Source organism: Caloenas nicobarica, chromosome 28, assembly GCF_036013445.1.
Source record: "Caloenas nicobarica isolate bCalNic1 chromosome 28, bCalNic1.hap1, whole genome shotgun sequence".
NCBI lineage: Eukaryota > Metazoa > Chordata > Aves > Columbiformes > Columbidae > Caloenas > Caloenas nicobarica.
Genome location: NC_088272.1, coordinates 1,327,707 through 1,338,196, shown reverse-complemented (window position 1 = coordinate 1,338,196; position 10,490 = coordinate 1,327,707). Strand labels below are relative to the sequence as shown.

The 10,490-nt window shown below is 48.7% G+C and overlaps 1 protein-coding gene across 1 annotated transcript; it reads right to left on the bottom strand.

Annotated features, from left to right (window-relative positions):
• Positions 1-5,603: 5,603 nt before the first annotated feature.
• Positions 5,604-6,587, bottom strand: LOC135999489 (olfactory receptor 6E1-like). Its single transcript, XM_065653059.1, has one exon. The coding sequence runs from the start codon at positions 6,585-6,587 to the stop codon at positions 5,604-5,606; it is 984 nt and encodes a 327-aa protein (XP_065509131.1).
• Between the last annotated feature and the right edge of the window lie 3,903 nt (positions 6,588-10,490).

Below are 10,490 nucleotides of genomic sequence, written 5' to 3'. Positions count from 1 at the left end.
CTGCCCTCACTCTGCACTGACCCACAGGCATCCTCTGGTCTCGCAGGACTCGCTCTGTTCTCCCTGAGTGCAGCAGAAATGCTGAGGGTTTCTGACACCCAAGAACACTCCCCACGCTGTGAGAGGAGAAGGAGCTGTAGAAACCCCAAACCTCTCAAACTCAGTTTCTCAGCCCTGCGGGTACAGATGCTGACAGTCCCTTCTGCAGCAGGAGCGGTTCCATCTGACAAAGCTGAACCCCAGGACTGGCCCCTGCCCCACCCCATCACACAGGCTCAGGCTGACTCCTCAAGAGCCCCTGGGCAGAGACCCTGCTCTTCATTGCACACTCATCAAGCACCGACCAGGGCTCCAGCCAGGACGTTCTCCTGGAAAAAGAAAAGGGTCTCTTTGTGAGAGGGTCTGTGGGAAATGGTTTTGGTTTTTCTTATCTAAACCGTCACTGTCTTTACCTCCTTGCGCAGGTCCTCATGCCCACAGGCAGCAAATGTCCAACAGCAGCTCCATCACCCAGTTCCTCCTCCTGGCGTTCACAGACACACGGGAGCTGCAGCTCTTCCACTTCTGGCTCTTCCTGGGCATCTACCTGGCTGCCCTCCTGGGCAATGGCCTCATCATCACCACCATAGCCTGTGACCAGCACCTCCACACCCCCATGTACTTCTTCCTGCTCAACCTCTCCCTCCTCGACCTGGGCTCCATCTCCATCACTGTCCCCAAATCCATGGCCAACTCTCTGTGGGATACCAGGGTCATTTCCTTTGCAGGATGTGCTGCCCAGGTCTTCTGTGTATTTTTCTTGTTTGGTGCAGAGTATTTTCTTCTCACGGTCATGTCCTACGTTGCCATCTGCAAACCCCTGCACTACGGGACCCTCCTGGGCAGCAGAGCTTGTGTCCACATGGCAGCAGCTGCCTGGGCCACTGGGTTTCTCAGTGCTCTGCTGCACACGGCCAATACATTTTCACTGCCACTGTGCAAGGGCAATGCCCTGGACCAGTTCTTCTGTGAAATCCCCCAGATCCTCAAGCTCTCCTGCTCACACACCTACTTCAGGGAAGCTGGGCTTATTTGGGTTAGTGTCTGTTTAGGATTTGCATGTTTTGTGTTCATTGTGGTATCCTATGTGCAGAACTTGAGGGCCGAGCTGAGGATCCCCTCTGAGCAGGGACGGCACAAAGCCTTTGCCACGTGCCTCCCTCACCTGGCCGTGGTCTCCCTGTTTGTCAGCACTGTTATGATTGCCCACCTGAAGTCGCCTTCCATCTCCTCCCCAAGCCTGGACCTGGTGGTATCTTTTCTCTACTCAGCGGTGCCTCCAGCAGTGAACCCCCTCGTCTATGGCATGAGGAACCAGGAGCTGAATGTGGCACTGAAGAAGCTGATTCAATCATTTTTCTGTCAGCAGCAATGAGTTACCCATGTCTCTTCAGAAGTGACTTCCAGCTCATCTCAGGAACCTCCTGGGCATTGAGCATTTTATCTGTGATAACCATGTTTGTCAAGGAATTTCCTCACCCATGGCACTTCTCCAGAGCCATGACTCAGAGGCCTGTCTACCTGTTTCTGGGACCCTGGTACAGCTGGTGTCCTGTGTCACATCTCTGTAATACAGGGTGTTTCAAAAGAATGGACCCATTTTGAAATCACTGTATCTCTGAAATTGGGACCATCTTTTTGAAACACTCCATAAAGGGGGATTTCCACAGTTTCAGTATTTGGAGCTTGGGCTCTTCTTCCAAAGCTGTGGTCAGCCTGAATACATTTCCCCCACAAGGCCATGCTGCTGTGCTTGGGTTTTTCATGGGCTCAGGGGAGGACATGGGGCAAAATGTTACGTCATGGTGCTGCTTTGAGTGTTCATCTGTGGGTGCCCAGTGTTCCTGGAGATGGTGAAGGACCTTCAGTGATCTGCCTTGGACTGCCTCGCTGTGGTTGTCAGGCACCACAGCCTGCTCCCAGTGCTCTGTGCTTCAACAGGGGAATAAATGACGCACAGAAACCTATTTCTGCATTCCCCAGCTCAGGGCAGGCTGCTCTGTCACTGCAGTAGCAGGAGCAGCATGAAGAGCTCCTGGGCCAGGAGTCTTGTGCTGGTGAGAGGGGCTGGCACAGGAGGGCTGCCAGCAATGGGTGTAAAGGATCTCTTGAAAACAAGAGCAGGGGACAAAGCGGGACTGGCCTTGCTTCCATCATGCCATGGCTGGCTGATAAGGAGGCTGCTCCTTCACACGGTCCGAATCCATCCATCCATCCATCCATCCATCCATCCATCTCAGTATTCTATCTGGGTGAGCTGCCCAACCATGTCTCTCATCCCAATGAGATCATAGAATCATTTAGGTTGGAAGAGACCCTCAAGATCACCGAGTCCAACCATGAACCCAACTCTGGCACTAAACCATGTCCCTAAGAACCTCATCTATATGTCTTTTAATAACCTCCAGGGATGGTGACTGAAACAATACTTGGGCAGCCTGTTCCAATGCCTCACAAACTCTTCCACGAAGAAATCTTTCCTAATATCCAAACTGAATCTTCCCGGGTGCCACTTCAGGCTGTTTCTTCTCCTTCTACCACTTGCCACATGGGAGAACAGACCAACATCCTCCATGTGACAACCTCGTTTCAGGTAGTTGTAGACAGCGAAAAGGTCTCCCCTCAGCCTTCTTTTCTCCAGGCTAAACAGCCCCAGCTCCCTCAACCGCGCTCCATCTGACTTTTTTTCCAGACCCCACCCCAGCTTTGTTGCCCTTCTCTGAACTCACTCCAGCACCTCAAGGTCTTTCTTGTAGGGAGGGGCCCAAAACTCAACACAGGGTTTGAGATGCGGCCTCACCAGTGCCAAGAACAGAGGGATGATCACTTGACTGGTCCTGCTGGCCATGCTATTCTTGATGCATGCCAGGATGCTGGTGGCCTTCTTGGCCACCTGGGCACACGCTGGCTCATGTTCAGTCACTGTCCATCAACACCCCCAGGTCCTTTTCTGTTTGGCAGATTTCCTGCCGCTCTTCCCTGAGCCTGTAGCGTTGCATGGGGCTGTTGTGACCCAACTGCAGGACTCAGCACTCGGCATGAAATTGAACAAGTCCAAGTGCTGGATTGTTCACCTGGGATAGAGTAACACAGAGTGCAAGTGTAGATTGGGAGAGAGTGGCTGGAGAGCAGCCCTGCAGAAAGGGATCTGGTGTGATGGTTGGCCACAGGGTCAACAGGAGGCAACACTGTCCCCCAGCAGCCAAGATGGTAAACCGCATCCTGGGGTGTATCAAACACAGCACGGCCATGTGGTCAAAAGAGGTGACTATGCTGCTGTATTCAGCGTTGGTGCGGCCTCACCTTGAGTGCTGTGTGCAGTTCTGGGACCCATATGTTATTACAACAAGGATATGAAGGTCCTTGAATTCATCCAGAGGAGAGTAACAAACCTGGTGAAAGGGTTGGAAGGATTGTCCTCTGAGGAGCGGCTGAGGACTTTGGGCTTCTCTAGTTTGGAGAAAAGGAGGCTGAGGGGCGACCTCGTTGCTCTCTACAGCTTCCTGAGGAGGGGACACGGACAGGGAGGTGCTGAGATCTTCTCCCTGGTGTCCAGCGATAGGACACAAGGGAATGGTTCAAAGCTTGGCCAGGGGAGGTTTAGACTGGATATTAGGAAACATCTCTTTATCAAGGCTGGTCAAACACTGGAACAGGCTTCCTAGAGAGGTGGTCAATGCCCCAAGCCTGTCAGTGTTTAAGAGGCCTTTGGACAATGCCCTTGATAACATGATTTATTTTTTGGTCAGCCCTGAATGTGTCAGGTATTTGAACTAGGTGATCGTTGTAGGTCCCTTCCAACTGAACTCTTCTAGTCTAGTGCAGTCTATTTTATGTATATACCCGTTCAGGGTGGATTCTTCCAGCAGCGGGGCTCAAACACTCAGTCTGCTCAGTAGCCTCCCCAGGACACCGGCCTTGCCAGTTGCAGACACCAGGACACATGAGCCCCCAGGGCCGCAGCCCCATTCCAGATACTGGTACAGATCCCCCCCAGTCACACACACGTGTGCACACCCTCTTATGTCCAGTCACTCTGGTCTCTCAGTTGCTGGCACCAATGACATACAGGCTGTCTGACCCCCTGGTCCTGCTCCAGTTGCTACACTCACATCCCCACGCTCACACATTCACACAGAGAAGAGATTTGCTCACACAGCAAAGATTTAGAAATTAAGTTTAATGAGAAGACAGGACAGACTGCACTGGTTGGGGTCCTTCCCCAAACTTCCCATGGTAAGTCCTGTGTAATCCAAAGATGCTCTTCCCCTGCATCCCACCATGTGTCCTGCACCCCTAGGCAACAATCCCGTTAGTCTAAATGGTGATCCAGAGAGCTGCTCTCAGTGGCTCCTCTTGATGGGCTTCACACCTGGACAATGAGGCTGATGGCTCTCCCAGGGCAGCCTTGGGACAAGATGTTCATTCCCCAGAGCCTGTAATTTGGGTTCCCACTTGCCAATGAGCCTCTGTGCTCTTCTTGGTTTTGGAGATGGGCTCCTGATGAGCCGGTGGCTCCCCAGTGATGGCACTGGGAGCAGCCTGGGCAGGGTATTAACTGGCTTGCTCATCCTGCCATTGTTAGTGCCTTCTTTGTGTGTGCAGAGGAGCTTTTTATCACTTAACACAATGCAACGAGATAGGACAAGAAGAAACGGCCTCAAGTTGCACCAGGGGAGGTTTAGATTGGCTATTAGGAAAAAATTCTTCCTGGAAAGGGTTGTTGGGCATTGGAACAGGCTGCCCAGGGCAGTGGGGAAGTCACCATTCCTGAAGGTGTTTAAAAGCTGTTTAGACAATTTTCTTAGGTGTAGTCAATGTCAAAGTGACCTAGTGATTCCTGTTGCTAGCTAAATGAGCTGGCAGCTGGCTCATGTTATTGATAAGGATGTTCTGAGTCTCTTTGAGGAAACCAGATGTACAGAAAAACAGGAACAAGAACAGATAAATCGTGGACTGAAGGACAAGAGGATGACCAAGTGGGGGAGATAACAGAAACGTCAGCAAAAACCAGAAGGACAGTGATTTTTTGTCTACAAGGACCCCTGAATTCAGATAAAGGACAAACTGAGGAAGAGGAGAGCCTTCATCCTGGCGACCACCAGATGGGGAGAGAAGACCCTGACACTACGACAGAGCATGCGTATCTATTAGTATGAATATGTATTAGTAGGTGGGATAATTCCCCAAAATAGAGAATTGTAATCACAAAGGGGGGGTATATAATGACCACTAAAAACTTTGTTAGGTGTGCGTGTAGGTGGAACGCAGATTCCCCACGCACCCAGCGCTGCTTTGCTTAAGTCTACTACAATAAACCTCTCTTGAGCATGGACTCTGTCTGTGTCGAGTGAGTTTATCTATCACATTAGGGACATGGTTTAGTGCTAGAATTGGGTTATGGTTGGATTCGATGATCCTGAGGGTCTCTTCCAACTGAAAGGGTTCTGTGATTCTATCAATCTCCTGAGGTATCTCTGTCTGGAGGTTACATACCTATGCATTGGTATTATTTAACATATGATAGCAGATCACGGGAATTGCTGTCCAGAAATGCCTCATGATTAGGGGAAAAGCTGTGTTCTTGTACGGGCAACGGCTTCATTCAGGGCCAGTATCACAGCCTTGTTTCTAAGACTGTAGATGAATGGATTTAAGAATGGGTACAGGATGGTGTTCAGCAACGCTACAAAGCTGTTCGTCTCCAAGGAAATATATTCTGAAGGACATGCATAGAGAACAATACAGCTCCCATATGCAATTGCCAAGGTGGTGAGATGGGAAGAACATGTAGAAAAAGCTTTTTTCCTCCCAGAGGCTGCTGGAAGATGTAGAATACAGAAAAGGATGCACAGGTAAAATGTCAGAGTTAAACATAAGGAACCCAGAATGACAAATGATATGAAAACAGAGTCTATTTTCCAAAGCAGGCTGGTGTCAGAGCAGGACAGTTTGAATAAGGGGGAGTTGTCACAGAAAAAGTGGTGGATCTCATTTGAGCCACAGAAAGTCAGCTGGGAGAGGATGACCAGGCGGTAACTCAAGAGTGTGAAGCCTGTGACCCAAGTAGCAACAACCAGGTGGATGCAGAGCTGAGGCTTCATGATGGCAGCATAATGCAAAGGTTGGCAGATGGCAACATAGCGGTCAAAGGACATGACAACAAGTAGAACAAACTCTGTACAGCCCAGGGCAAAATAGAAATAGGATTGGGCAAAGCAGCTGCTTAGTGAGATTGTTCTCCTCCCAGAAGCCAGGATCACAACCAACTTGATGCTTGTGGAGGATGTAAACCAGATTTCCAGGAAGGCCAGATTGCCAATGAAAAAGTACATGGGGGTTTGAAGGCGGTGATCCGCATACACGAGGAAAATGATGGTGGCGTTCCCCACCACTGTTGTCAGGTATATGAGCAGAAACACTAGAGAGAGTAAGAGCTGTAGTCTTTGATCAAGCCCTGAGAAACCCTCTAGGATGAACTCAGTAACTGCAGTTTCATTTTCTGGTCCCATGTTGAATTTCGGTTCATCATGCCGAGAAAGGAACATGGCAAAAAACAAGTGTGATAATTCCACAGTCTGGGTGAAGGGCTCTCCAAAACTCTCTGCTTCTTTCCTTTCTTGCAGTCTTCCTATAGTACACAGATAGAGGACTTCAACCACTTCTCATACCCTGGTATTTCTGCATCAAATTTCATTTGGAGTTCTGAGAATTTGTTGTCTTCTTTCTATATTTTTCAAACACTCAGAAAGAATTTTTCCTTCAAAACAGAGAATTTTGAAGTCTGTTAGCTATTTTATCCCATTCCTGGCAAATTCCAAATGCACACAGGTCTTTTCCAAACATCTGTCACACCTATGTGCCTAAGTCATCTCTTTTATTGTGCAAATGCCGAAGTATTACATCAAGTCAAGTCAAATCAAATCAAATCAAATCAAATCTAATGTATGCTGAAAGCTTTTCTTTCTATTTTTCAGTACTTGCCTTTTTGGTCTAGGAATCCTTGAGTATCTATTGATTTCAGAATAAGCATATCAAGCATCTCTTTCGTAATCCCGTGCTTTCTTCCACAGCTTTGTGCTCTCTGTTTCTTCAGGAAAGGGGAGGGCAGAATAGGGACCAAATATAACTCATCTTCTTTAGTTATGGTTCCACCCGGTCTCATCTGACATCCATCTGCACCGAAATGCAGTTACTTCCAAACAGTTGCTCATCGCTATTACTATCAAATGTCCTGACCTAAGTGCAGACCAGGAGAATAGTGACTGGAAGAGATTTGCAACTTTTCTTTTGTGTGCCAGCTATAGGTTGGGAGGACCCAGCCTTGAGAGTTTTCTCCTCTCTCCATTGATTACACAGGGAGCCTTGGGAAAACAAATTCTCACAGGCACCTGTTGTGAAGCAGGTGAAACTCACTATTCAAGTCTCAAATCTCCCATTCCTAAACTTATTTTGTTTTTTAAATCAAACTACACATGTAGGAGAAAGAAGGACAAAAAAATCCCACATATACAATAAAGACTGGTGTTTATCCCTTCATCTTTCCATTTGTTTTCAGACATAGAAAGGAGTAGAGCAGACGGCTCCAAAACCAGAATAATTCAAAATGCAAGGGGAGAAGAGGGAGAGGAGGAGATGATGGGTTTGAGGTGGTGAAACAAAGTTGTGCGGGTGTGCAAGCAGAGCTCTTCAGTCATTAGTCACCTGGGTGGTCCAAGGACTTTCCCATCTCATCGTCCACAGAGACAGCAGCAGAAACTGGTCTGAGACAATGGATCAACTTGAAACCAAGTGATTCAGTTCAGTCAACCTCCTTCAATATCAACCACCTCCAAAATAAGCAAAAATTAGTCACCTTCAAATTAAATGTTGGCCTGACTTGTGTGGGATTTCTCCAGGTGGGATTCCAGACAGTGCTGGAGACGGGCAGATCCTGCTGTGCCTGGGCCTGTTTCCTGTGCATACAGGTGGTTTTTAACATCCTGGGTGAAGAACCTGACTGTTTCAGAGATCCCTGCAGCAGTTTCTGCTGCAAAACTGAATAAAATTGAGTAACAGTAATTACTTAACTTGCTTGCACATGCCAGAGAGGATATGCAGGACAACAGGCTGGCTGAATTTTAAGAACTCAGCAAAACTGTTGTACAGGGAGCCTCACTTGATCCAGTTGAAGACACTCTTGCAAAGATCCTTGCACAGGAGTCTCTCCCAATCTATGGTATTCCGTAATTCAATTAATCTTTTCCTCAGAGAGCTCTTCAAAGAATAGGCAAGGAAGTAAAAGAGACAGAGGGAAAGAAGTAGAGATACAAAATGTGCCAATACAAATTGAGAAGATCCTCTGAACAGTGTTTCTCAACTCAAACCATTGGTAGGCGATGTATTTTGGGAAATGGCTGCATAAAAACATTCACATAGAGATACAGTGTTTAATTAGCTTGCTGACACTTGCCCATGGTAGTCTCAAAACAAACAAACAAACTGACTATGAAGACTTTCACAGAAATTATTTTAAAAATACTAGCAGTTGTGGAAAGGAAGACTTTTTCAGCTATTACACGGAAGTCTTTTCTGCAGAGGGCTCAACTATTTCCTAAAATCTACGTTCAGGAATTGATTCAGTTGTTTGCACAGAGGTGGCCACCACTGCCTCCAACATACCCTGGGGCAGCTGAAGCACCATGTGGGACTGGGAAAAGTCTCCCCGGACCTATGGGAGCTGTTCTGGAGCACGAGCTGGTAGGCGTGAGCGGAGGTTGGGGACCTTAGGGGTGGTGCAGGGCTGCTGGGTGGGCTGAGCAGGGACCTCCGCAGCACAGCAGCCCATTGTGTCCCGTTGGATGCTGCTGCGAGGTCACTTCTGTCACAGGAACTGACTGACCAGCAGCGGGAAGGCAAATACTCAGAGGTCATGAAGGCCATCAGAAAGCTGCTCCCAAGGTGATGACAGATTTGGGAAGGTCAAGGGGAACTGGGACAAGAGAGACTGGAGATGTGGGGGAGGAAAGAATGGCTTGGCCAACAGAGATGAGAGATTTGGAGGGTTTCGGGTAACAATGATGCCGCCGTGACATTGACTGTGAAAACATTCATGTTAGGTCCCTACCTGTGTCCTAAGCAGTAATCTTAAACTCTAACCTTACCCCTAAATGCTAGTCCTCACCCTGACAGTAATGCACTACTTTAAACCCAAACCTCAAAATTTACCTCTAAGCCAAATCCCAAGCCCATAACCCCTTATTCTTAGTCTTACCCTTTTACTCACTTTAATCCCTACCCTGTATCCCTGGCCCTAAGATACCAGCCTTAACCTTAGCCCTCACCACAAACCTAAAAAAACCCCTAACTCACAAAGCTAGCCCGTACCCTTAACACTAACCACGCACCTAGGCAGATTACCAGATGCCTAAATCCTAACCCTGAACAGCAAGCTCTAATCCCTAATCCCTAAATTGAACACCTCATCCGCAAAGCTCTCATTGCCGTGCTCAACCTCCATCACCTCCAACCCCTCTCCCTAGCCTACTTCAGTAGTTTGGCCCCTTGGGGCAACCCGGGGTTGTGGGGTTGTCCTGTGCATGGACAGGAATTGGACTCGATGATCCTGTGGGCACCTTCCAATTCTGGACATTCTATGATCCTTTCTCTTTCATATTTTCTTTTTCATTATTTTAGGTATAATTCTTGTTATTGCATATTTTATTTTGAATTTTTTTACATTTTCATATATTTTAAAAATTCCAGTTATTAAAGTGTTTCTATCTCAATGCATGAATTTTCTCACTTTTACCCTGCCGATCCTCTCCCCCATCCCGCCGTGGGGAGTGAGCGAGCGGCTGCGTGGGGCTCAGTTACCGGCTGGGCTTCAACACGACGGTCCTTTCTCCAGCCCTTGTTCCACCCCACGGGCGTCAGGCTCAGGTCCCACACGATCCAATACGTCCTCACCAACCACCGCTCCCCTGCCCACCCTTTGCTGTCACACACACACAGTTGCCCTCAGCCCATGGGCCGCCCTGTGAAACGTCCATAAATGTCACAGCTCCCCGTTGAGCTCATGGAGTCCGTGGCTTTGGGCTCCGTCTGTTCCGTGGCCACTCCGGACAGCACAGGTGTCTGTTCCGTGGGGTCACGGGCACCAAACCCAGCTCGGGTGGGAACCAAGAGGGTCCCCTCGTGTTCAGGGCCCAAAGCGCCATCTGTAGCACCTGCCCGTCCTTTTGAGTGCCCAGAGCCTCCTTCTCGGGGCCCAGATCCTCATGTTCGGGGTCCCAACGTGTCTTTTATCACCCTCGGCCTTTGTTCAGTGCCCACAGTTTCAGTTTTACGTGGAGCTCGTTGCCTGGCAACAACCAACCGGAAGTCTATGCGAAGCCAGTGGACCCAGGACAGCCAATCACACTTGAGAAGGCGGGGCAAGTCATGTGATTGATAGGTAACCAGCCAATCAG